We start from the raw sequence: 27,385 nt of genomic DNA on the forward strand, positions 1-27,385 counted from the left end.
CTTTCACTTGGATGATATAAGTTCCACTGAGTAAATACAGCTGAATAAAACAAAAACCATGTCTGTCTTCATTTCAGACTGCAAAGCAAAAAAATTTGACTATTTTAAAGGTGCCTGGTTCTTTTCTTTACCTACTGTATATGTGGCTTGGGTATATGACTGAATGCAAAATGAAAGGGATATTATTTTGAATACAATTTCAAAATTTGTGTAAATTGCACCTTTAAAAAAAAGCCTACACTGCCATCTACCGGTACTTTCTTATACAGTTTAGTACACATGCATATTTGAACAAAACATTCTCGTGCTTTAGTCTCAGGACCCGTGTATAGTTTTATCCGTCCCACAACTGTATGTCATTGCTATTTAGAATTTATGCATTCTAAGTACAATGTACATCTCTTTGAACTCACGTGTCGTTTCAAATAAATTCTAAAAAAGAAAACATAATGTTGTGCAAAACAACTACGCTCAGTTTTAAAGATAAATATTATAAAATGTATGACAGTTCTTATATATTCCTCTAGGCAGAGGGCGCATGAATAGCACGTGTAATAGTTTATCTGTTATTCTAAGGGACATGTAACTAACATAACTACTGAACTCCGATTTAGCAATTACTATAAAAATGATTTTAAATACAGTCATCACAAATACTATGATTGATCCACCCAGCGCCGCGAAATGAAACAAGTACCACGTGACAAGCTCCGCCCGTTTTTCTACCCATTTAACGCTGGTCATTCCACAGTTCCACACGCGCATTCTATTCCTATGAACCAATCACGAGCCTCAAATCCGACACGTAGACTACGTAGTGTGTACGCATCAGTGTGCATGTTTTCTATTTGCCAGTTCAGCTGCCGACCAATCAGAGTGCATTTTTCTACGACTGAAGGTGGCCATATTTTATGCCACCTGGGTTTTGCTTCAAACAGCTGTATTTTGCTACGCCGTTAAAATATTTAATAAGATACCCTTTATTTACGGTTTATGACATCATGCCTTATTATCAGACGTGGGAAGAGTTTGCGCGAGCGGCAGAAAAGCTTTATTTGACGGATCCGATGAAGGTAACTGATAAACAACCTCTTAGTCTGAGGCTGCTGGCTACAGGCACAGCTCATGTTCACATATTTTACAGTCAAAAGCAACTTATTCAAATTTTTGGAAATGTGTTTTAGAGTAAATTTGATATGTCGTCTGTGCGTAAAATATATGATGTCATGTATATATTGCGTCTAAATGCAACTGTCGGGCAGAGAAAGGCTGCTGTATAAGCCCTGAAATGTACTTAACTGAACGTGTACTGTACTTGAATGTACGTAACTGTTTTGTTAATGTTATTTTTTCAGGTAAGAGTGGTTCTGAAATATCGACACTGTGATGGAAATCTATGTCTGAAAGTCACAGATGATGCTGTGGTAAGTTTTGAGCTCCTGCAAATATACGGTTTTGTCTGTGGTCTTGTGTAGGTCACGTTGTTTTGACTATGTTTTCTTTTAGTGTTTACAGTACAAAACTGACCAGGCCCAAGATGTAAAGAAGATCGAGAAACTGCATGGGAAGCTGATGAGATTAATGGTCTCCAAAGAGTCCCACAGTGGAGCCATGGAAACAGACTGAATGAATCAAAGGACCTGTTGGGATTGGACAGTTGTTTGTTGCTCAGTACTACTGGCAGTGAAAAGAGATGGACCTGCAGGAGGATGGAGATCAAGTTTGGTTGATGTATAGTGACTGTTTACTGAGAATGTTTAAGATTATGCTCGTTTGGAGAGCAAGCAGCGAGAACATCCTACAAGAGGCTGATTTCTGTGTTCCTGTTTGGAGATCGGACAATGTCATAATGATCATACAGCTGTTTTCATTTGGTCTGCCTATTATTTTATGTTTGGAGAAAGTACGTTTTAACTGCGACAACATTTAAGAAAACAGTTTGAAGCAGGACCTTCTTCATTTCTTAGATTACAATAAAATCCCAGTCCTGAAGTTTGTATATCCATGCATGAACAACACACACACCCAAATTTTTTTTTTTGTTTTATTATTATTATTTTATTTTACTCTACAAGCATTACTGTCTACAAATAATGAGTGTTTTAAAATCATTTAAAAAGCAGTTGTTGTTTATTTCAATATTTGGCAATATGCTTCTGTCCAAAAAACTGTTTTTTCTTAAGATAAGAGAACAGCTGTGAAGGGTGTCAGTTTTATAACAACTACAACTACTCCAAGTTCTCAAAATTGTAACGTAGTTTTTGAACTATTTAAATTTTCGGTTTTATATCTAATTTTACTGAAACTTCTGTTTTGGTTGATAGATGCAATTTATTGTTTACAGGAAATCTGGCCTACCTGCTTAGGATGACCTACCAGTAGTTTACCCCCTTAAACGGTCATGTTTAAAATAGCAACTTGGGTTCCTCAGGCGGACAAAAATCGTGTGAGGATGTACAGCCACTGTGGTAAATGTTAAGACATGGATGCAGAATAAATCTCTCTCTATAAGCTACAACCATGGATATCGTATTTTGTGAGTAGGCCATGCTGAGCAGGGAGATTTTTTTCAGCGCTGTCATCGTTCTTTAAGGTAACCTACACAAATGTTATCATGACACCAATATGTTAGTTTAACAAACTAACGGATATAAATTGTAGTGAAACATAAGTGTATTATTACCTCAGAAAACCCAGCGTGCGCTGCTCTAGTCAACTGTAACAGGCAAAACGTCTCGTGCTTCACATCTGTTTCTTCCATACACGAAGCCAAAATAATATCACAAATTACCATGGTTCAATTATATTTGTAAAACGTTTTCTTTTGGTTACATTTTAAATATTTTGATTTCTAGAACGACTTATTGCAAAAGGTTATTACCTAATTACAATCACAACATTGTGAAAAAAAAAAACAGACTCTTGCAATCACAGACAGGTGGTGTAAAACTCTCGAAGTAATTGAAAGATCCTGTGCCGCGAACTTTAAATATTTCACATACATTTGAAACTCCAGTGTTTAGTTGATCTTGATAAGCGTTCGTCGTCACACCTGTAAATACTACGGCTTTCTTCTTTCTTGAGGGGGTTTGGCACAACGGTATCTTTGTTTCCGGACAGAACGTTAAAGAAACGTAGACTATAAAAACGCGAAACACACGTCTCTCGGAAATCCTGTAGAATTCAACCAATCCGATGACGACTTCGACACTCCTGAAGTGTTTCCACTTTTCATATGATCATATGATGTCTATGATATGCATCATACGTTTAGCCAACGATCCGTGGGAGTGACGTCTACTTACTTTGCTACTTATTGAGGTGAGTGTGCTTCATGTCTGGTGTTTTTAATCATGACGTTTTTGCAGAATTAAGCTAGTTTTTCATTAATATTAATCCAAAGCAACAGCATATCAATCGGTTAACGTGTTGCTATAGCACGTTCTGTACATGTGTAATTATGATTATCAAATCACTGGTTATGCTTGCACTTCCTCGTTCAATAATAAGTTTATTAAGGTAAATGCAATTAAGAAGTCACTACTGTGCATGTTATTTTAGCTACTTGATGGTTCATATTTTTTTTCTTTCAAGAAAAAGACTAAAAAAAGAGTTGCTTATTAGTCTCTTACTAGAATTCCACTAAAATTATTTAGCCTCAGATTAAAATAATTATTCAGATATTTAAAAAAAAAATTGTTTGTGTAGAAAAAGTAATATGTCAGGTGAATTTATGATATTTATGTGAATAATACATAATTAAAAGAACAGCCCACATTCTGACATTCCTGTTTACAGGGTGTTTAGTGTGCGTTGGGAGTTAGACAGAGAAGTGCTTTGTCATGAATTGTTCCCCAGATGTTGTAACCACAGAGCTTTGTCCATCCTAATCCCAGTGCTGGGAATGCTGTGCAGCAATAAACCTTTGCTCCATTTTCCTGCATGCATGCAATAAAAGCATGTTGCTTACCCTTACCAAAAAGTAGTATACTTCAAGTTTATTTTATTAAGTATACTTAAGTATAGTTCAAGTATATTTAGACTTTTTGTAAGTATAAGTCAAGTATACTTAAATGTCATTTTAAGTATATTTCTGAGAAGTACATAAAGCCCATTTCTGAGAAGTACATAAAAAGTAAACTAAAAGCATACTTTCCTATTTTTTGTTTAAAAGAAGTATACTAATAGCACACTTGAATAAACTTCTTTTTTGTAAGGGTAGTGCTCGTATAAAAGGTTCAGACTCTTCAAGGGGTGATCCATGAGCTAACTATCATCATTTCTACCTTGCGCAAGACACTCCAGCTTACTCCAAGGAGATAAACATGTTATTTGCTTCATTCTAGGACCTTAAACCATGTACATCGAGTTGGCAGTGGCATTGGGGCTCGGAGTTGTGGTAGCCCTGGTATTCCTGAAGAAAAGAAGAAAGAGTGTCCTTAAAGCACATGATGGGTGGTGGGGTGTGGGAGCTTGTCCCCAAGGACCCGAGGACGACAGTATCCGCCCTTTCAGAGTTGAAACAACTTCAGAAGAGATTGAGGTAATTCCTGATGTCATGATCAGAATAAAATTTCATATAGATGTTTCACTGGAAATACATTTTGGTGTGTATTGTCTGTAGCAAAATCTCCTTTATTATCTTTAGGATCTACACCGCAGGCTAGATCAGACCCGCTCCTTTCCTTCTCTTGAAGACAGTCAGTTTAACTATGGCTTTAACTCCAAATACCTTGAGAAGGTTGTGTCTTATTGGAGGAATGATTTCAACTGGAGAAAACAAGTGGATAAGCTAAACAAATACCCTCATTTCAAAACCAAAATCGAAGGTGAGCCCTGACTAGTACACAGCCATAGTAATGGTATGATTTTTTGGCGCTATTCAGCATTACATCACTTGTTCATTAATGGATCCTCTGCAGTGAATGGGTACCGTCAGGATGAAAGTCCAAATGAGCTGATAAAACATCACAATAATCCATGAGTAATGCACACAACTCCAGTCCATCAGTTAACATCTTGTGAAAAGCTGTGTGGTTAAGATTTTTAAACCTCACTCCCATCTGGGTCACTGCGCCAATGTAACACCTCTGGTCCTAACCACCCCGCTCCGAGCAGAACTCAAACCTGGGTTGCTGGCATGGAAGGTATGCATGCTAACAAGGATGCTAAAGACCGCAGCCTCTAGCATCAGTCACTAGTGCGCCTCTTGAGATCAGGGGAGTGAGGTTTACCTGCACAGCTCTTACCAGCTGGCCTCCATTTCACTTTAAGTTAAAAAAACATCTTGAAAAATTTGCTTCTTTCAAACACAAAGCTTTTTGCTTCAAGACATTAATTGATCAACTGGAGCCATGTGGATTATTGTGATGTTTTATCAGCTGGTTGAACTCATTTTGATGACACCCATTCACTGCAGAGGATCCTTTGGTAGGTAAATGATGTAGTGCTAAATTTCTCCAAATCTGATCTGATGAAGTAACAAACTCATCTAAATCTTGGATGATATGAGGTTGATTAAATTTTCACCAAATGTTTATTTTTTTGGGTGAACTATTCCTTAAAGAACTACATTTCTGTGCAAGAAGATGCTTCTGTTTGATATTTTATAATACTCCACAACTAATTTCATTTTTGTTTTGTGTTGTGTTCTCTGTTTAAATAAAGGTATTGATATTCACTATATTCACGTGAAACCAAAGAGCCTTGCTGAGGGAACCCGTGCTGTGCCTCTGATGATTGTACATGGATGGCCAGGCTCCTTCTATGAGTTTTATGGTATGATCCCCCTGCTTACGGAGCCATCCAGTCCTGATGACATTACCTTCGAAATCATTTGTCCCTCAATACCTGGTTATGGTTTCTCAGAGGCCCCACATAAAAAAGGTAAAGGGCAAACAACCCAGCCTAACAGATATTTTATTGTTTCAAATAAATGTGGATTAGTCTATTAAATATTTTCCCTGTTTTGCTTTTTTTTAAAAAAAGAATCAAAATGTATACTTTGCACAGGTTTTGACAGTGTATGTGCAGCACACATATTCAATAAACTGATGAAGAGGCTTGGTTTCAACCAGTACTATGTTCAGGGAGGAGACTGGGGCTCGCTTATTACAACTAATATGGCCCAGCTGGAGCCCAAGTATGTATAAAAGTAGTGCTTCTCAACTTTTTTGACTCCAAGGCCCCACTTTATCCAAAACATTTAAGTCCCCCTGGGAAGTTCATGTTTACAAGTTGGGAAGTAATTATAATATTAGATGCATTCAGTTTGGAGCAAAATGGCATTGTAGCTTTTCTACAAAAAAAAAAAAACAACAATTTTTATTTGGCAGTCTATGGGACAGTCTCAAGCCTCCCGGTTTTCATCCAAAATATCTTAAATTGTGTTCCAAAGACGAACGAAGCTTTAACAGGTTTGGAATGACATGGAGTAAGTGAATAATGACTAAATTTTCATTTTGCGGTGGAGTAACCCTTTAAAGTCAGATAACCCTCAAGGTTAGAGAAGATGATGTGTTTAGAAATAAACAGTGTAAAAAGTAATTGAAAGATTTTAAGGATTTTTGTTGTTTATCTTTGTTCTCCTCAGTGCTGTGAAAGGCCTCCACATTAACTTTGCTCCTCCAAGTAAAGGAGGCCTTCTCATAATGTTGTCCATACTTTTTGGTCGCCGATTTCCCAAACTCTTTGGCTTCACCGAGCATGATGTGAAACGCCTTTTCCCCACTATGGAAAAGCTTGTAGTAGACAGAATAAGGGAGACTGGATACCTGCACATACAGGCCACTAAACCTGACACTGCAGGTGAGAGACATATTGAAATGTTTAAAATGTGTGCATCTTTAAATAGACAATAGACTTTGATTTGAAGCTGTATTGCACAGGCCGTGGATTGAATGACTCTCCCGTTGGTTTGGCTGCCTACATTTTGGAGAAGTTTTCAACCTGGACTGATCCTGAATTCAAGAACCTTGAGGATGGTGGACTGGAGAGGTAGTCATATTTGATTTCAGCTTTATTATAGGTTGGTGAAGTGTGTTTTTCAGTTAAATAATGTTGATTCCCCAACAGGAAGTTTTCTCTTGATGATCTTCTGACGAATGTGATGATCTACTGGACCTCTGGGTCCATCATATCCTCCATGCGTTTCTACAAGGAGAACTTCAGCAAAGGCCTGAATCAGCCCCATGCAAAGTAAGTGAACTACAGGCTTGGATTAACATTACGTGAAGCTGTGTTTTCTGTTCAGTACTCATCAATATTGTGTTCCCTTAAGTATTTAAAGACATTTGGGCTATGTGTAAATATGTACACTGCTGTCTGGGATTGGAAAATTATTTTGATGTTTTTTTTTTTTGTACTCACCAAGGATGCATTTATTTGATGAAAAATAAATTAGAAACGGTAATATTGTAAATTTAATGCAATGCAATGCAATTTAATGCAGTAACTGATGGAGTAAAAAAAAAAACTTACTGACCCCAAATGACAATGCAAAATCGCAACATTAGTATGCAATGTCTCTTTTTACCCAATAGGCTTCCAGTTTACGTTCCAACAGGTGTGGCCTCTTTCCCTAATGAGCTGACGCACTCCCCTAAATCATGGGTGACACCGAAATACTATAAGCTCAAGACTTACACTCCCATGGCACGCGGGGGGCATTTTGCTGCTATGGAGGAGCCGCAGTTACTGGCAGAGGATGTTCAGAACTTTGTCAAGATTGTGGAAAAGAGAGAGAAGAAATAAATAGTTCTCTGTCCTTTTATTCATCTTCATGGGCTAATGGAAGTAAAAAACAGCCCTTGGAGCACAACCAATGGCTAATCCTAATCATTACTGTGTCAAAAACTATTATAAACAAATATATTATGTTCATTTTTAAGTAATAGCACTGTTTAATCCTAGGAATATATTAACACAATATTTTATTTGTACGATGTGCCTTAGTTTTATTACAATTTAAATGATTACATGATTAAATGATGACAGGAGCTTGCTTTAGACATTTCACTGATTATTTGTAGAGATGCTGAAGTGTTCTGAAGTGATTTTGAGTGGGACAGGAATCAATTTAATGCTGATGTTAAACTGTATGAAATGATAGTCAATCCTTTATTAAAGCACTCTTAAGTGCAGTTATTGAATGATTATGATAATGTGGCAGTGACTGAAATGACAAAAGACAGTCGGGAAGACATTTTTATTGTTATCAAGACAAATTTTATATCACTTTCTCATTACAAACATTTCGTCAAGAGGAAAAATGAGTGTTCATGATTCAAAGTAATGCCCACTAGAGTGGCTAAGTATATCTGTTCCTCTATTCTGCATTCATCTACATAAATAAAGGTATCATCGCTATAGATGCTCTGCTGGCCTCTTTTTCACATAATGGAAAGTTCTTGGCAAGAACTTTCATGACCAATCAAATAAAGAGACACTAAGTGAAGGCACGACCAAAGCAATGAAGCTGGTCAGACTCCATTGCTTATGGTTTTCTGGAATGCATATTTGGGAAAATAAAATAGGTAAACTTCTATAAAAAATAAATATTCTCATAATATTTATATAAACATAAATATCATGTATCGAAATATTTATTTTGCACTTATGAGAGTTGCGCTTATCATATAAAATGAGTATTTAAAAATAAACAATTCTCACAGTACAGTTCAGTGTTTTTTTTTCCCCACACAGGCCCCCAAGGTTAATTCTCTTAGGGTCACACAGTTTTAGATTGTAGGACAGCATAGTTTATAATAGGTCGATCCCTGCCTGTGCCTTAACAGTTTGTCCTGTTGTAGGCAGTTTTAAAATGTCCTTGTGATTTATTCCTCCTTTGATTGCTCACAGGGGAAATGCATTCTGAATTAAGACTTTCTTAGGACAAAGAGAAATGATCAGTGGAACAATTCAGATGCAATATTCAGTCTATAAATGCAAGTGCTCTGTACTATTAAAAATATGGGAGTTTTAAAGCATTTTGCACACATAATTCAAGTAATTTCAGGTATGACAGATGGCAGCTCTATATGCAGTCTGACTCATACGTACATTATGACACTAATAATGTAAAAAAAAAAAAGGCTTTTACACATTGAATATAGTGACAGATCTTATGAAAAATCAAGTTATGTTTACATTTTACAATAAAGAGATTATCTGTGTTGGACCCTTTGACTGGAATGTTACTAAAGTTAACAAAATCCAAACAATTTCTTATTTTCATACCTGAATGTCAACATTATTCTAATAGATTGAACGGGATGAATTAAAAAAAAAATAATACCACTGCGTGTTAAAGAATGACAGAACATTAAACTTAAATCTGCTCCACTGCAGAAATTTCACACCAACTACTATCCCTTGTCTAGTTTTGAATCTTACACTGTTAGGCTGGAGATTAATGTCATAATTCATTGCTGTCAATATAAGTGTGAAGCTCATTTGATATGTAGAGTGGTCATCACTTAACTAAATGCAAAACCCTTGGGGCCGTTTACACACGATGTGTAATTGTGTTCAAAAACAGGGGTTGCAATGGAAAGGAAGGCGCATTGAGGTCCATTTCATGCTTGTTTAACATGAAGTAGCGTCCTAAATATATAGTGTTCACTGCGTGTGATGCTCTAAAAGCTGCATGAAAAACACTGCAGATGGACAAAAAGTGGCTTAAAAACAAAAAGACAGCATTACAAAATCGAACTGAATGAGAATTGAACGAGTGAGAAGTGGCGCAATGATAAAAGTTGTATGTGATTCTTAAATCTAAAATCACGAGAAGCAGCGCAGTGATAAAAGATCTCAGTATTTCTTGCATTTAAAAAAACTGGGTCTCGACCCACTTTATTTTAACGCTTGTATTTTAACTTATTTTAAAACAGTAAAAAATGCATCGCTCATGAGTGGGATGCTGAAAAATCAAGGAGATGGAGCGCAACAGTGCGTTTACTTTGGAAAATAATTTAAACAACACACCACAGTGGAATGCAAAAATGCATTCTGTGTGAACCGACTAATGTTTCCACACATGACTAACATGATTCCGAATAGGATGATTCTTTGGAGACGAATGTTAAACTGAAACCTGCCACCAGACCAAGATGATACACCCACAATAACGAACCCAAACAAACAAAAAAAATGGATGATGGATGAGAGACTATTGACCCAGAGTGCGTAACCTGAAAATATAACCGACTGCCTGTGCTTGTGAGATTGTGACAGGTTCAGAGAAAGCTTTCATTCCAGTCATAGGCACAATACAAGGACCTAGGAATCCTACAGCAACCAAAAATGGTATGGCTTAGACTGAGGTATGAATTTAGACTAGACAGCAAAGCACAAAAAATGCCATTATAACATCAAAAAACCACAAAAAAAACAACAACAAAAAAAAAAAAACGAATCAAATTACAAGAAAACAAGTGCAACCAAATCAATCCATATGCTAATACTGAGAATTCTTGTCAGTAACACACTAAGGTTTCAATTCTGTGCCGTTAATCTTGATACTATAACACATATCTTTACTTATATATCTAAGATCAAATATTTGAATAGGCTATTATAACATTTAAACAACTTGTCTACAAGAACATTTCTAACATGACCGTTTGGTAAATAATCATCCATACCAAAACAATATTTAATACAGGCAAATTTAAAACTTTTTCGGAGATGCTAAAGTATAGTTAGCCAGGCTCTCACAATGCAAAGCATCATGGGAGTTCAATAGTGAAGTGTCCAGATACTTAAAAATGATCCTATCAAGGTCAAGACCATTTGGGCATTTGGGCTAGTTGAAGAAACTGCAAACTAAAGCAATGATCCAGTCACAAAACTACGTCATACATTCATATGAGGAGGCACTTGTCACAAACAATGGGCTTCAGTGAGGGAACTAGAGATTCAACATGCATTAGATTCACTCTATTTATCGCAACACGAGAATTCTTCATGTCGGATGGTCTTTTCATGAATGTCAAGCTAAAAGTTTACTACATTTACATTTGCAATATTAGCAATTCTTCATTCACTGTAAACGTTGAACTCCGTTTAGAGAACAAACACATGGACAGTAGTGCATTCAAGGCAAACAGAATGGAAAGGCTAATGTAGTGAACTTTGGATGAAACAAAATCTTTGGGAGAGAAAACCCCCAAAACTCGAATGGCACTGACATTAAACGACTATAGATTTGTGCACACTGAGTTCTTTCGGTTGATAAACCATCCAATAACCTGACGTTCAGTATGATTTCTTTGATTTGTGTGTGTATATACAATATTCAACAATATTCAGATTCAGTTTAGGACATGTAAACTAGGTTTAGGTGATCACTTGTATCGCTCAATACATCTCAAATCATTCAAGATCTAAACATAACAGAATTTTTATGACACAGACCACTGACATCAGAAAGTACCACATATAAACGAGATCACTGGCAGTTGAGGGAACAGCGTACTAATATTGCAAAGGGCCCACAATACAAACCACAACTTATGCACTCAAGATTCTTACCAAATTCAACAGGAGAAAACAGTGAGATTGTGAATTTGCACGCAGTTTTGGCATCATAACTGACATCCTGTGGGAAACTAAGACCCTTTAGGACTGTCGCTGTGTGGGACATTTCACAAGGCTGTTTCCTGCACCGTATGGGCCAGGTTGCAAGTAGGCTGGGTGGTTTTCTGTTCTCCTTCCTCTTCAGTATAGGCAACGCCATTGCTCTCTTTCCGGGTCATCAGGTAAGGCTGACAATCCATGACTTTAGACTATAGCATAGGCACAGACATACATAACCATTCATAACAGAAGAAAGAACGCTGTATTTGAAACTGGGTTTTGATTCATAAGTGCAGCTCAGCTGAGCATTTAAGTGAGTTACCTTGTCATCCAGTGGGGTAACACAGCAGAGTTTCTCCCTGTAGCGTTGGGGCAGAAAGAACAGCAAATTGCCAAGCACAGGGTAAATCGTACCTGGGTTTAAATCTTTCTCCTTCGAGGGTCCTGAGTGTGCACAAAGCAGAAAAAAAAAGAACCTTGTTGCAGCCTAATAATCAATGTTGTTATTGTACATTGTAAATACTAAAACTATTAAAATTAGCTTTTGGTAATTTAAATAACTGAAATAAAACTATAAATATTAGATGAAAAACTAAAATAAAAACCAATGTATAACCGACACCAAGGACTTTCAAACTTTTAAGCACAAAAAAAATAATAAAAAAAAAAGACCAAAACTACACTAAATATATACATTAGGGCTGCACAATTAATCCAGTTTCTAATCACGATTACAATTATGTATTTAGGGCTGCACAATTAATCTAATTTCTAATCACGATTACAATTATGGATGCCACAATTATATAATCGTTCAAAGCGGTTATTCTGTGTGCTTATGCATTTTTTTCTTTCTACATGTTATCTTAAGGGTTTTTCCCATTATTTTAATTTTAGTTTTAGTATAACATTATAATACCATTCATATTTTTACTTTTTTACAATTTAAAGAAGAAACCAATCCGATGTATATAGTTGACATTTGAGGCTTAATACTATACAAAAGCACTAAAAGTTTTTCCGTTTTCAGTGTTTTTAGCTTGTTTATTTTTATATAAAAATATGCCATGCAGTTGCATCAAACAATGGTATAAACATCATTAATTGTAAATTGTGATAATCGTTATTAATAATCGCAAATTAATTCGCCAATTATGATAAGGTCAATTCACTTTTATATGATTAGCTTCTATATGTCATTGTAAAAATACAAGCACGTTCAAGCAAAAGGTCATTTAAATATTATCTTGATATATTTTCTTTTTAGTTTTAACAGTGTATCTACCCATAATATAAGCTTTAATTTATTTGCATAGCATTTTTGTTTTAATATTCTAAACTTGATGATATTATTATTAACAGTGTATCTAAAAAAAAAATATATTTAAGATGAATTCCTTGAGCATATATAAAAATATATCTTTTTTTTTGCCTTTACACATCTCAAAAAATCTACACAAAACCAAAAGCACCCACATTCGAAAACACATCCTAAAAAAACTCAAGAACAGTTAAGATGAATTCCTTGTGCAATCTTACTCTAAACTTAAACTCTAACCTTATCTTAACGTCTCACAGATTAAACAACAGATGAGCCATATTCACAAAGGTAGCTTTATCAGCATCAAAACAAAACTTTAAACGTAGAGTGTTTGATTTGTTTGGAAACACACTTTACCCGTAAGAAAGCTGACCAGTAGTCCAACCACCACAACTGTGGCAGAATTATGAGCACTGTACCACATGTATGATAAAGAGTACAGAGCCTGAACTCCAGAAGGCCTGAAAATACAAGACAACAGAATAAATGGGCCAGTTTGGCCTGTAACATAGCTATCATTTTCAAAAGGCGTTATGAATTGTCTTACTTTTCAGTCTCAAATTAGGCCAATTATTGTTTTTATGCAACTGCCTTCTGGTTATGACTAAATTTTACGATTTGTCTAAGAAGTTTATGCAACTGGCCACAGAAGCTAAACGAATTGATTTTTGCTTGGTCTGAAGTAATAAAGCATTTTAAAACAGGAATTTCTTGAGAACTGCTTTCTTAAAAATTTGCACCTGGGTTTAGATGTGATGAGCGTCGTCATGAGAGCTGTTGTCATGTTTCCTACATCAGGTGTGATGGTGGTATTCATCACAGGTAGTGCAGATGCAGACATTCGTGAAAGAAAGCTGCCGATACCGATCCAGAAAGCCATGACCAGCCCTGATACCAGCCCAACAAGAGCACCCTGAAAACACACTCAGTCCATGAAATCATACCATGAAAATATCTACCAAATTCCACCAAATGCATTAGTGACAAGACACTTGCTAAAAAAGATATTTACAAAACTATTGAAAATTTTGGGGTCATTTAGATTTCTTTAAAACAAATTAATACTTTTAATCAGCAAGGATTAATTAAACTGACCAAAAGTGTTTTCTGAAGGATCATGCGATACTGAAGACTTAAGTAATGGCTGCTGAAAATTCAGCTCTGCCATCGCAGGAATTAATTACATTTTAAAATATATTAGAAGAAAATAGAAAAGTTTGATAATATTACTGTATTTTTCATATTTACTGTATTTTGATCCAATAAATACAGCCTTGGTGAGCATACAGTCATATAAAGACTTACAAATACAGACTTATAAAACAAAAATCTGACCCCACTCTTTTGAACATTTGTGTATACATGTGGATGCTTTGTTTGACTTACAGTGGAATTGGCCCAAGGGAAAAACATCCCGAGACAGAAAAGGCCAAGAAGAGGTCCCCCCACCATCCCAAATATACTGAGTGCTGCCTAAAGATGTTAAACAATAAGGAAAATATACATAGATATAGATTATTGTTAACTGTATGAATACATTACACTAAAATACACTTATCTGTGTATTTATCTGCATTTACTTTATTATTATTATTATTATTATCTCTATGTTAGATATTAATGGACCTCACCTGAAGCACAGAACCCATTAAAGAGGCGATGTATGCCATTGCCAGACACACAAGACCATAGCCAAGTGCTGTGGGGAATTTAATGACAAAAAGGATTACCCCATGATCCCAGTGGACAACTCATAAAGAAACTAATAAGTGAAATAATAAGCTCTGCCTTTCAGACAGTTATTGAAAAATAGCTTACCCAACATTTTTGATAACAAGGTGGCACGGGCCTCTGTCATGGGTGCCACGTGAGGTTTGATCAGGTCCTCCATGGTAACTGTTGCCAGGGAGTTGAAGGCAGATGAGATTGTGCTGTAAGATAATTTGGACACCATTTAAAGAAAGAAAATTAAGATCAACAGCTAAAAAAAAAAACTAAAAAAAAATTTGAAAATTGTAATAGGAGGAACTGTCATCACAAAATCTGGTTGATACCTAAGAGCTCCACTAAACAGGCAGGCGACAAAAAGTCCTGGCAAACCAGGAAGATCTTGCAACACATCCATTACAAAGTACAGCACCATCTGCAGAAGGAGAGAGAGGTGGAACGTGACTTCCCCATAATAACTGACGAATTAACATCAGTTCAGCAATGGTGTGATGATCTTGACATCGAAGGATAACAAGAAATGATAAACACATACAGAAGAGAATGATAAAGGTTATAACACCTTATCATGAAAACTAAATGTATTAATGATTTTCAAAATGACAGGTTGTTGCATAAAAATAAACAATCATATCATATATATATATATATATATATATATATATATATATATATATATATATATATATATATGGGTTTAGGGTTGGTAAGAGTTTTTAATGTTTGCATGTATTTTATTGAAAATATTGTGAAATATTGCTACAATTTTAATATTTTAATATATTTTAAAATGTAACTTATTCCTGTAATGCAAAGCTGAATTTTTAGCATGATCATGTCACATGATCCTTCAGAAATCATTCTATTATGCTGATTTGGTGCTCAAAACCATTTCTTACTATTATCAATGTTGAAAACAGTTTAATATTTTTGAGGAAACATTTTGATGATAAATTTTTTCATTACTCAGTGATGAAACAGAAAGACCAAAAGCTTCTAAAATGCTGTACATTTATTTGATCAATCAAATACATTGTTACTCAATAAAAGAATTCATTTCTGTCAAAAAAATCTTTTTTTTTGTATCTGACCTGGTCATTACTTTTGACGTAGCCCTTATCCAGCGGGCTCTCCTCCCCATATCGGGCGTACATAACCAGACCCATTAAACAGCCCATTGTGAGCACGATCTGCTGGCATGGGAACACTGCATAACAGGACCTGGAGAACAAGACACCACAAAAAAAAAAACCTTTTGTTGCAGTAATTTAACAACACAGCAGAAAGAGCAAAAATGGTGCATAAAACAACTTCTATTGACTTAACCAGAGTGTGGAAGAGCTGAGTGTTTTCTTACATTATGGCCACTTTTTCTGTGCGGGAGCTGAGGTATCTCTGGACCTGAGCCTGATTCACTCCATACAGGGCCAGCATGAGGAAAACCCCCCCCACTCCCAGAGTCCAGAATGTGTGCCTCTCTAAAGGGTCAGGGTTCAGGCTGCCATGGGGACCACAGAACAAGAATGTGAGCTTCAGTTACAGTTCTGGTACAGTGTTTGTTAGATAATTTTAACGGAATAGTTTAGATAGTCATAAATGAAACAAAATTCAATTCCCAGGGAACGCACATACCTGTAAAAACAATGTATAGCCTGAATGCGCTGTAAGTCGCTTTGGATAAAAGCGTCTGCTAAATGCATAAATGTAAAATTATATAAAATCGCATCACTCACTCAAGGCCTGAGATACGGCTGCCGTTTTGTGCTTTCTTCCATACTTCAGCGATGCCACCTGCCTGATGGGTACCCACTATAATCACTGCCAGCTGCCCCGCAAACATCACGATTGTTTGGAACACATCTGTCCAGATCACCGCTTTCAGACCACCCTGGAGCAGAGAAGAGAAAAGAAGAACAGGTGTGTTATAATGTGCAGTAAGGCTACATTCATTTAATCAAAAAACAGTAAAAAAAAAAAAAAAAAAATGTACTGTGAAATAGTATTACATTTTAGAATAACTGTTTTCTACATTAAAACATTTGAAAGTGTAATTTATTCCTATGATGGAAAAGCTGAATTTTCCATTAATTACTTGTCTTGATCCTTCAGAATTCATTCTAATATACTGATTTGGTTCTAAAGAAACATTTCTTATTGTTATAAACATTGAAAACAGGTGTGCTGCTTAATATTTTGGTGTAAATAATGATTTTGTTTCTGTATTATATGATCAATAGAAATTTCAAAACTTGAAAAATTAATTTGTAACATAATAGTCTTTTCTGTCACTTATGATCATTTGAATGCATCCCTGCTGATTAAAAGTATTCCTTTCCTTTTAAAAACTGAAAGTATTCATTTTCTTTTACTGACCCTATGCTTCTGTAAACTGATGCATGTCTCCAACTTACCAAAGCTGTATAAAGAGTGCACACCAATCCCATGGCCAGCACTGCCCCCCAAAGGTCAAAACCTGTTACTGTGATCACAAACAAATTCAAATAAACAATAAAAAAACAAAAAACATGAATAAAAATACATAAATAGATACATCACCATGCATGTCTAGTTATGCACCAGTAGTCTTAATTACCTGCATTAAGTGCAAGTGCTGGAGCATACAGAACAACTCCCATATAGATCACCTGCATAAAAATACATAAATAGACAGATGAAACAGCCGTTATGCTTTTCTGAAAGCACACTAGACTGTTTTAGGACATAATAACTTTTTTCTATGAAATTCCCCCTGTCTAGTAACTGATAGTTCTGAGAATCATTACACTTTAGATCAACAACGCTGAGTAAAATATTGTGTCAATATTATGTCAGAGGGGGGTGGGGGTCAGAATAAGTTTGTAAGTGAAAGTCCAATTTTTATACTGACAACAGGGTGTCTTTGTGCCTAACAAAACTGGAGTAAAAGACAATATTCATTTAGATTATTATCCTATTGCACACATTCAGGTGCTAGACACAACTCACCATCTGAAAGATGAAGGTCACAGTGCCACATATCCGAACACTTTTACTAAAACGAAGCTCCAGATACTATAAAGAGGAAAAAGAATTCACAATCAATAGAAATATAGAAAGTTTTTGGAATGTTGGGAGGACTACAATTTACAAAAATTACAAAATGATATTCAATCATATAGATGGACTGGCTACTAGCCCAATTATTTTGATGATTTTTAAGATCAGGGGTCAGGTATAGGTCAGTCATTTTTGTCAATTTAATATATGTGTGTATATATATATATATATATATATATATATATATATAATATATATATATATATATATATATATATATATGTGTGTGTGTGTGTAATATAAATATATATATATATATGTATTGTATATATATATATATATATATTAAAAAAATATATATATATATATAATATATATATATATTTTTAAATCAAGGGTGCATTAAATTGATCAAAAATTATAGTAAAGACTTTCAAAAAACAACTTTTGAATGATACTGTGCATCTTATTTACTAAGACGTTTACTCATAAAATTTTATATTTTGAGCTCTGGAATGCTTGATTCTGCTTGGTTAGAATTCTGCTATTAAATATTTCTGTATAATGTTGGGGTTTATTTTGCTATTATGACCGACTGACTGTCTGTTATCCTTATTATAAAACATTGGGGTTCTAAGGTCTGAAGGTTTTTGAATGAATATACATGTTTTTTTTTCCCCCATTAACTTTCTGGTTGTTTAATGATAACTGAATAAGGATAAATTCAGACTAATTCACCAGTGAATCATTTACTGACTGATTTGTGAACCAGTTTGACTGATTCATTAACAAAAGAACCAACTCCAGTTCCCAAACAGTGACACAGACTTCAGTCTCTCAAACAAACAAATACAGTGAATTTCTAAAGTGCTACCTGATATGTGCTGCTAAGGTGGAGCCGATAGAAAACTGGTATGAAAATGTGCGCAGGGATGAGCAGGCCCAGGAAATAGGAGCAACCCAGGAACCAGTACTGTGTGCCATGTGTGTAAATCTCAGATGGGGCACCCAGGATGGCCACCGCTGATTGAAAGGTGGCCAGCAGCGAAAGGGACACCGGAAGACAGCTCATGCTGCGGTCGGCCAGCAGGAACTCCTGTGTGGTCCTCTGACGACCCCCTGAGAAGGCATAGTAAAGGCCGATTCCTGCAGAGGCTACTAGCAGCAAGACGAAAATCACATAATCCACCGTGCTGAAGTGCATTAGGACTATGTCCCCCATGATGCCGTGAGGTGTGGGGAGGAGCACACAGAGTGATGTGGCCCCTGGATTATCAGTGGAGGGTCAGTGGAGGGTCAGTAAGGTGAATCATGAAGAACTGTAGGTGACGTGCTATAAAAAATTAAAAGACCGTTTAGGCAAAAATGCAAACAGAATATCCAAATTATAATTACTGACTGTCTAGATTTACAGATTTGCAAAATTAGCAGTAAGGAAACATATACACGAATGCATTGTGCAATATGTGCAACAAAAAAAAAGAAAAAAAAGACCATACATATATTTCATATATACATATATTTCAAACCCTGGCTGTGGATCATCAAGGTTCATTTTGTGTTATCAAAGCTGTTGTGTCGGCTAGCTTGCTAAAGGCAAGTCTCACGTGTGGCATGATAAAGACATGAGTGAAAGACTCTGACCTAGAAGCTCTTGTTACAACTCAGATAGCAACACTGCACAAAAGATGTTTGGGTTGGAATGGAGGGTTTCACACCAATTTAATCTTTCTAACTTCTTAAAGAAAGGACAGACCAGTTCTTATCTGCAGAACAGTGAAGAAAAATGCAATAACACACAGGCAAAGATTTGGCAAGCCATGGTTCGCTGTCAAAATGGACTGTTTGCTCAGATTCTTTCCTATTACTCTGCAAAATAGCCTGGGTTTTAAAGTTCAGTACTTTAAAAAAATACAACATCTATGATGGATAAGAAATTAAATGAGATGTAGCCTATCAAGGGGCGAAATAAGGACAAACCTGTATCGTTTCTATGGTCACAAGGCTTTTGATGATCAAACAGTGGGATAACGGCATAGCAAAGTGTCTGTTTGATTTTGTTTAGCCTCTATGATCAAGGCCTGCTCCTGCATACGGACACCAGCAGCATCAGAACCCACTGTATTACACTCGTACCCTGACATCAACAATTAATAGTAAATATCAGCTGTTCTAACCATCCAATCAACTAACAACCCAACTGTCCCATTATTTATGCTGCTTCAGCTTGGGTGCCGCTATAATTTGCCTTATTCAAAAAAAAAAAAAAAGGCACAATATTTGTCTTATAAATAGGGCTGTCAATTTAGTGGAATTAATTCTAAAACCCAATGTTTTCTACCTTGAAATACCACTTTCAATTTCTAGCCCTAGCTACATGGCAAGGCTGTCCGTCAGGTACATTTTATGTTATAACAACTTCATCTTTTTAAATTTTATCTTGGTTTTCATAACAGGGAACTGTTGATAACAACTGACAATATGTTCCTATATTACGTGTGTCAGAAATTAATCCTCAAACCAGCATCTTTAAAAAACTGAAGGTACAACAGAAAGTTGTACACAGAAATGACATCATTATTAATACTAACAATAATAAAATGTAAAAATATCTGAAACTGAAAAACTAATAACAAAGATAATAAGGCTAATAAGATGATAGACACAGCTTTACAATTAAAAAAAAATTATTAATGATATATCCATAATAATAATAATAATGCAAAATAATATAAATATACAAGTAAAAATAACTATAATCTTTTATATTCCAACACAGCAATTTTATATTCCAACACAGACCAGAATTCCTATGTTAGAGTCATAAGAATCATATTAATCTCTCACTATAGCTGACAACAGTAAATAAAACAAGACAAAGACATTTAATAGAACAAGTACCAATGTGAATTATAGTACTGGTGAGAACCATCATGATTAACAACGTCTGAAAAGTCATTGTTTCACCAGCACTTGAGAGAACTGGACTAAATGTAAACCGCCAAGACACTAAAAAGAGACAGTTCAGCCAAAATTTTAAATGCTGTCATTATTTACTCAGCCTCAAGTTGTTTCCAAAAAAAAAAAAAATAAAAAAAATAATAATAATAATCCTATTATATGCCCCTATATGCACAAATCATATGTAATCATTCATGCATATTTTTTGTTGAAGCTTGAAGCTATTCATTGCCATTATATCAACGAGCAAGAACAGAACATTTTTTTTTTAACATTTCTCCTTTTGTGGTCTGAAGAAGAAAGAAGCTCATGCAGCATTAGAACAAAAATGAAGATGAGTAAATAATGACTGAATTTTCATTTTTGGGTGAACTATCCCTTTAAACTTCTCCATCCAACAAAACATTAATCACAGCTGTAAATCTTTTTACAATAGCTATTATGCAAGCTGAATTTCTAAAACAATGTTTGGCTGTAATTCTCTACAGAAATTAATGTTCAAAGATCAAAATCAGTCCACATGAGATCTGACAAACAAAATTATCGTAGCCACTTACTGGAATACTGATACATAATGACTGTCCTGGAACTTTTTAATCAAATCAGATAGCTTCAATGTTCCTCAAAAAAAGGTCCTATGTTTGTGTATTGGGTTGAGTCCACCCATGTCCTTAACCAATTGGACACTTTTAATAAGTCCTTAACAAAGATGAATTTCGATCAGCCATGAGTGCGAGACTCCAAAATAAAATGTTAATAAAAAAAATATGGCTACACTGTTTTGAAGTGAATTTCAGTCCATCACGATATTAATTTAAGATTACGGGTCTGCAAACACTGACACCATGACATTTTCATAATTCGTTTTAATAGCGGGATACAACACTGTTTTGAAGTGAATTTCAGTCCATCACGATATTAATAAAAACGACATTTGATGAGCGTAACATTAAAGAAAAATGGCGTTTAGTTGAACGAAGATGGTTTACTATTTCAGTCAGTTGTCTCAACCCACGCGCTATGCGCGAGCACCAGAGCCACGAGCTCGAGAAGAAATAGATTGCGCGTGTAAGTTACTACTCACAGGAATAGAGAGAGAAAGAGAGACCGGCTCTGACATTTGATTTCATAGTTAGAGGAGTTACAGATTTAACCCGATGTAAAGTACAGCTACGAAGAGCTGCATCTGACAGCTACAACGTGTTCGCGCTAATGTTTCCTGTGGATGTCTTGTGTCCTTACATGCAATAGCTTTGGAGAATTGCACGATGCCTGAAGAAATGAAATGCTGATGTAAATTGTCATCACATCAGAGCGAAATATGCGCTACCCACGAGAACATACAGTAATACGTGTGCGCTCCGTCGCAAATAAAGAGAACACTTCCATTATAATCACCGAAGCTGCTTGTTAGCTAGCCTACCTTGTCATTCATTCTGCTCATATATGTCTATGCATTCTGCTCAGCCATCATGTATCCTCTTACCTTGGTCAGAGTTCATCCAATGAAAAATGAGTGATGAATGGAGAAAGGTTTAAACCAGTCTCGGTTCAGACCACTAACGGACTCTCCTTGACATCACAGTAAAGGTTGCTGCTCCACAGTTGATACACGTGCTTCCGACGTCACGCTGCTGGAACGTCACCATCGCTACCTCACTCACTACATTCATAAAGTAATCATGCTTTCCCAAGCGGGGAAAAAACTCTCATGAAGTGTTATGTGATACAAGTGATTATTGTCATGGTAAAAAAAAAAAATCACTCACGACATATTTTAATGGTAAACGTTCACATACACAAGTTTAAATGATCTGACTGCAAGGCAAAAAAATTTCTCACTTTAAAAATTATTTCCAACTTTGAGTGCAAAGTAAGCGATTAGCGCCTATAAGATTCTAAGAAATTATATATATATATATATATATATATATATATATATATATATGTATGGGTGTGTGTGTGTGTGTGTGTATAAATATATATATATATATAAATGGATTGTTTCCAAAACCTTCCATATATCTAAAAAAATGGTAAAAAAAAAAAAAAAAATCCATATATATATTCAAAAAGTTTTTTTCAATCCATAAAATTCAAAAGTTCCGAGATGCGTAGCCAAGAAAATAAATAACAAAACCCTGTGCAACATTATTTATATATATTATATTATATGTGCAATATATATATATATATCCAATGTATATAACACACAATCCCATATAGATATATATATACATATATATATATCTATATGGGATTGTGTGTTTTATTATTGGTTTTAGACATGTTTATAATGTACAGAATACATTAGAATGAGTGGGCACTTTGAAAACCAAATTTCTTTATAAATTATGTGATTTAAAAAAGGAAACACAATGTATATAAAACTATTTTCTCTGTAAATTTTATTACTATGTGGTTATGTAAAAAATAATATTTTCTGTAAAACAACTCTCAAAAAAAAAAAAAAAAAAAAAAAACTCCAGTTTTGGTACTGCATATAGTCTAAGAAATTGTATTGTAATGTCACATTGCAAATTAGTGATTGTGTTTATTGATGTAAGATAAAACTTTACAAGTGATCCCTTGCTTCAGTGTGAGAGGGTTCAACTAGTTAAATCTGGTACTTTGTATCTCTTATATTTGAGGTAAATCCTGCCAATTGTACTTTGGCTTGATAGTTGACTCCATGAATATATGATGTTGAAATTTTCCTTTTATCCTCTTGTTGAATTTGCATTAATATAAAGTATTTTATAATCTCTTAAATGGCATGGATATCAATTTTAGTTAAAGTGTGTGACCACTGAACACAGTCTTCACAACTTAGATTGTCCCATGTCCCAAAATTCAGTGTCTCCCAATCTGCATAAATTATGCCTTTGTGCCTTTGAAGGGCTCTTTTAAGAGAGAATAATCATAGCAATGTTTAAGTTTCATTCCCAACAAAAGTACAAAAACAAAATGATAATGTTGTGAATTAACTATTTTTGTGTCCTTCACCCTTTGATCCTCAAAAGTGGAGTATGAAGCCTAAAACTGCGGTCACACTAGACTTGCACACTAGAACATATCAAATTTCTTTAGACACTGCAACGGTCAAGATATGTCAGACTCAGCAGCATTTTTTTAAAACTTGAATTTAACACAACAATAATGAATCCAAAATGTAAAAACACAATCTTCTCCACTTTCCTGCAATGTTTAAGTTTTAAACGGATGCTTTTGCTGTCATTTATGCCCTTCCCGTCAAGCTGTGATGTATAAATCATCTATTGGTCATACGGTTTGTTTCATGTGATATGAATTCACAGGTCAGAATTCACCAAACTTGAACCTTGGACCACAGCAAAACATGAAACTTCTTCACATGAGCTTGCGTTTCTGCTCTCCCACATTCGTAAGTGTATGAATGGAAGTCAATGGAATGAAGTGTGTAGTGTGACTGCTTAAAGGGAATGGAGCAAAGGGATAATTACTTCTGAATAGAACTTATTCTCAAAAAAGCTTATGAAAAAAAAAAAAAAAAAAAAAAAAAGAGTGTGAAATTTGACATTGTTTAATAAAAATAATCACACATTTAAACGGAACATTCCGTTTTAATGGCATAGTGGAGCAGTTCTATTCTTTTTGTTGGTGTAATCTGAAGGAAGGTAATTAGCTCAGTTGAGTTTCCTGATGATTGAGTTTATGTCCTCAGCTCTGGGTCCAGGATCACCAATATCTTTCAAGAGTCCAACTTTGTCTCTAGCAGCATGTCGTGGTACTGACAAATGGAACGGATACAGGAAGTTGTTTACCACCCTGAAGTTCTTTCCACCAGAATAAATCTCATGGATAAGGTCCTCCAAACAGATGATCCCATATTGTCCTTGAGACACAAACAGAAGAAACCCATTCAGACTATACGTTTCATTTAAAACTGGCAGTATAAATATGAATCCTATTAGATAACTGTCATTACATAATTACTAAGATTTTGTTTTGCTGCTGTCTATTTAAATAATTTACATTTATAGCCATATATGTTTATTGTCAGGTCCAATATAATTTACACTGCCCCCTTTTTGCAAAAGCTGATTACATAATTCCTTTTTCTTGTTAAAGTTCATTCTTAAAGTTTTGTGAGGTACCCCAAAATCCCCAATCTCCCACTGAATGAAATGTGTCAAAGACTTACCGAGATGCTGTTCAATGAGCGTATTGTCAGTCAGAGGAATCTTTCTCTTATCAATCCTCGCCAGACCTCTTTTCAATATGAGCTCACGGACTGATTTCAAGTTGGGATAACTGTTAAGAGATCACAACAATAAATTAAACAAGTGAAATTCACTAAAAGACAGACAAAAAAAAAAAAAAAATAATAATAATAATAATAATAATAATACACTGCCAGCCTTTTAAATCCAAATAAACCTAAAATGCTGGAACTATTGCACAGTTTTTTGTCCCAATTTACAGTCTGGAAGACTCAACAACAGTTGCTGAAAGTCAAAGCCAATCTGCAGATCTGGTGTTTTTAAAATCTGTTATATTTTTTAAAGTAAAATGGACATTTTATGATTACTCACCCCCATGCAACATAAGGCTCCACAGTCTTAAGCATTTTTATAGAAGCCTTGCTGACTTTCACAAAGGTGCCACTGAAGATCTTCCTTAGCCTCAGCATCTGAATGGCCTTGATCACTTTGTGGCTCACACCTTTGATCCTACAAGCAATCATAAAGAGTATTTTAACAAAAAACAAAAAAGTTCAAGCAGATGTGAAACAATCAATAAAGAAATAGTCTTAAAGGAATAGGTTGCCCAAAAATGAAAATCATTTCACTCAAACATTACACAAAAGAAGTATTTTGAAGATTGTTTTTGTCCACAGAATAAATGTCAGTTGAGTCTAATGTACTTTTTTTCCATCAGGTGTAGAATGACATGAAGGTGAGCAAATGATGAAAGAATTTTCATTTTTTTGGTCATGTATCCCTTTAACCTCATTGTGAATGATGCATAAGTGGACATTACTCTCTGATGCGGACAGCAAACGCCAGGCTGTTCTTTGCAGGCGGCATGGGCGGCGGAGGATTATTTATTATTCCCACCAGACTATCATCACCACTACTCCTCCTCCTGCTTTTTCACAAAAACTCCTCCAAGCGCTTAAACTTCAAGGGAATTCCTTTTTGAACCTGGTCAAGTTTTGACAAATTCAGTTTTGTTCTGAAGCAATTACTGGACTATTCATAAAAGCAGGTTATTAAGAAAGAAGTCTCACTTTTCTCTTCTGCTGCAATGCAAGTTTGGCTTGAGTAGCTTTGATAGCCTGGTATGCCTTCCGTTTCTTGAGAAGGTTTTCCGGTACAAGTTTGATAACTTTTTCAGTTCTGAACAAAACAAACCACAAACTCTCATCAGGTATTCAGCAATGCGATCAAACGTCATGTCATACAGAAGCAAATAACACTTTAATGTCGTGGCCTCGAGATACTATTTATATATTATATATACTGTTTATATATATTCTATATTATTTTTATATAGAAATTATAACATTATTCAATTATTATATTAACCATAGGCCTTGGCTACCGGGCTGTATTACATGCTCTACATAATGCTTCATATACTTTGGTTACTATATTGTTATTCTGAAAAATAATGACACAAAAAAATTATAACCATTATATATATACTAAAAAATGAAAATTATTAAAGAATCTTTTATACCTTAGTCACAGATGGATTAAGATGTATCAGTAAACTCTAAATACGCACCCTGATTCTGCCATCGCGTCTGCTGTGATAATTTCCCGTCGCGCGGAAATGACGTTTTAATTTCGCTTCTATTTTTTGTAATACTGCCGCCCTGCCGTTTGGAGTGTCTATTACAGTTCACTTTAGACTCAGACTCCAGCTGGCCACCAAGTGACTCATTCACCAATATAGAATGAAATTGCGTAAACATGCTGCACAATATAATAAACACATTTAATAAATTATCTATCTAGCTGTCTGTCTGTCTTTCTTTTTATTTATATATATATATGCAAAATTATTTATTAATTTATTTATTTAGAACTTAGGTCTCCAAACATTTTTTTAAAGATAAATTTGATTTAATTAATGATAAAAAAAAAAAAAAAAGATTTTTTTAAAGATAAATTTAAAAAAAAAAAAAAAAAAAAAAAAAAAAAAAAACAAGACCTCTCTTTGTTAATATTTTAAAGATAAATTTGATTTAATTAATGATAAGTGCAGTACAAGTCAATTAGACCTCTCTTTGTTAATATTTCTTCCCTTCCACCAAAATTTGTTTGGGTCCATATGTTTCCCTCATTTGTGTGGGAACAAATTTGCAAAGTTATTTGTTATTGTAGGCCTATAACAAATTAAAAACTAAAACTAAAAAAATTATATTTTCAAAGTAGGCTACTTTATTTTTTGTTATTCATTGTATATTATGTATATTATGCACACACCCCCGAAAGTAACCAAGGACACAAACAATCAGTGAGGAACTCATAGCTCAACAATACACCATGAGAAAACATGCTCATGTATGTAAATTATAATTATTTATTAGTATTTTTTGACAGTTCCGCAGCTGTTACCTGGATTAGATTAATTTTAATTTTCTTTTTTATTAACTTGCTTAAATTCGGACTACATTAAATCTAAATAATTTAGCATTTTTTAAACTTTTTAAAATGTCAAATTGTATATAACATATGCTTATTTATTATGTATATATTTATGATTAATATA

At 34.8% G+C, this 27,385-nt stretch overlaps 4 protein-coding genes across 6 annotated transcripts; 2 read left to right on the forward strand and 2 right to left on the reverse strand.

The window, feature by feature from the left end:
* Positions 1-911: 911 nt before the first annotated feature.
* LOC109080247 (signal recognition particle 9 kDa protein-like) lies at positions 912-1,992 on the forward strand. Its single transcript, XM_019095333.2, has 3 exons — positions 912-1,073; positions 1,356-1,424; positions 1,507-1,992. The coding sequence occupies exons 1-3, from the start codon at positions 912-914 to the stop codon at positions 1,624-1,626; spliced, it is 351 nt and encodes a 116-aa protein (XP_018950878.1). The 3' UTR covers positions 1,627-1,992.
* A 465-nt stretch (positions 1,993-2,457) lies between these two features.
* Positions 2,458-8,150, forward strand: LOC109080243 (epoxide hydrolase 1-like). 2 transcript variants are annotated; one of them, XM_042778026.1, is made up of 9 exons: positions 2,458-2,593; positions 4,347-4,543; positions 4,649-4,829; positions 5,668-5,886; positions 6,013-6,142; positions 6,593-6,807; positions 6,888-6,996; positions 7,075-7,197; positions 7,542-8,150. In XM_042778026.1, the coding sequence occupies exons 2-9, from the start codon at positions 4,358-4,360 to the stop codon at positions 7,750-7,752; spliced, it is 1,374 nt and encodes a 457-aa protein (XP_042633960.1). In that variant the 5' UTR covers positions 2,458-2,593; positions 4,347-4,357; the 3' UTR covers positions 7,753-8,150. The 2 variants fall into 2 exon arrangements, with proteins under 2 accessions (XP_042633960.1, XP_042633959.1); XM_042778025.1 differs by lacking the exon at positions 2,458-2,593 and adding an exon at positions 2,633-3,321.
* Positions 8,151-8,191: 41 nt separating this feature from the next.
* LOC109080241 (sodium-dependent multivitamin transporter-like) lies at positions 8,192-22,269 on the reverse strand. 2 transcript variants are annotated; one of them, XM_042778023.1, is made up of 16 exons: positions 22,110-22,269; positions 18,537-18,995; positions 17,612-17,677; positions 17,220-17,271; positions 17,038-17,105; positions 16,360-16,514; positions 15,984-16,124; positions 15,718-15,847; positions 14,953-15,041; positions 14,717-14,829; positions 14,530-14,597; positions 14,285-14,371; positions 13,639-13,811; positions 13,256-13,359; positions 11,900-12,021; positions 8,192-11,786 (listed from the first exon to the last, which is right to left on the reverse strand). In XM_042778023.1, exons 2-16 carry the CDS (start codon positions 18,882-18,884, stop codon positions 11,646-11,648), a joined length of 1,857 nt encoding a protein of 618 aa, XP_042633957.1. In that variant the 5' UTR covers positions 18,885-18,995; positions 22,110-22,269; the 3' UTR covers positions 8,192-11,645. The 2 variants fall into 2 exon arrangements, with proteins under 2 accessions (XP_042633957.1, XP_042633958.1); XM_042778024.1 differs by lacking the exon at positions 18,537-18,995 and having other exon boundaries at positions 22,110-22,268.
* Positions 22,270-24,169: 1,900 nt separating this feature from the next.
* On the reverse strand, positions 24,170-26,530 carry LOC109080248 (60S ribosomal protein L7-like 1). The gene is given in 6 exon segments (XM_019095334.2): positions 24,170-24,497; positions 24,807-24,916; positions 25,198-25,335; positions 25,646-25,809; positions 25,896-26,004; positions 26,396-26,530. Coding segments are annotated over 6 exon segments (744 nt in total). The 5' UTR covers positions 26,410-26,530; the 3' UTR covers positions 24,170-24,288.
* Between the last annotated feature and the right edge of the window lie 855 nt (positions 26,531-27,385).

The sequence above is a fragment of the Cyprinus carpio genome, chromosome A20, assembly GCF_018340385.1.
Source record: "Cyprinus carpio isolate SPL01 chromosome A20, ASM1834038v1, whole genome shotgun sequence".
Classification (NCBI taxonomy): domain Eukaryota; kingdom Metazoa; phylum Chordata; class Actinopteri; order Cypriniformes; family Cyprinidae; genus Cyprinus; species Cyprinus carpio.

Excerpts from the sequence above, each read along its gene's own strand:
- LOC109080247 (XM_019095333.2), top strand. The coding sequence starts at position 912 with ATGCCACCTGGGTTTTGCTTCAAACAGCTGTATTTTGCTACGCCGTTA. Across the intron at positions 1,074-1,355 it reads ATTTGACGGATCCGATGAAG|GTAAGAGTGGTTCTGAAATA; the intron begins GTAACTGATAAA and ends TTATTTTTTCAG. Across the intron at positions 1,425-1,506 it reads AAGTCACAGATGATGCTGTG|TGTTTACAGTACAAAACTGA; the intron begins GTAAGTTTTGAG and ends GTTTTCTTTTAG.
- LOC109080241 (XM_042778023.1), bottom strand. The coding sequence starts at position 18,884 with ATGGGGGACATAGTCCTAATGCACTTCAGCACGGTGGATTATGTGATT. Across the intron at positions 17,106-17,219 it reads AGCACTTGCACTTAATGCAG|TAACAGGTTTTGACCTTTGG; the intron begins GTAATTAAGACT and ends TTGTGATCACAG. Across the intron at positions 16,125-16,359 it reads AGCCGTATCTCAGGCCTTGA|CCTGAACCCTGACCCTTTAG; the intron begins GTGAGTGATGCG and ends TCCCCATGGCAG.
- LOC109080243 (XM_042778026.1), top strand. The coding sequence starts at position 4,358 with ATGTACATCGAGTTGGCAGTGGCATTGGGGCTCGGAGTTGTGGTAGCC. Across the intron at positions 4,830-5,667 it reads TTTCAAAACCAAAATCGAAG|GTATTGATATTCACTATATT; the intron begins GTGAGCCCTGAC and ends GTTTAAATAAAG. Across the intron at positions 5,887-6,012 it reads AGAGGCCCCACATAAAAAAG|GTTTTGACAGTGTATGTGCA; the intron begins GTAAAGGGCAAA and ends TACTTTGCACAG.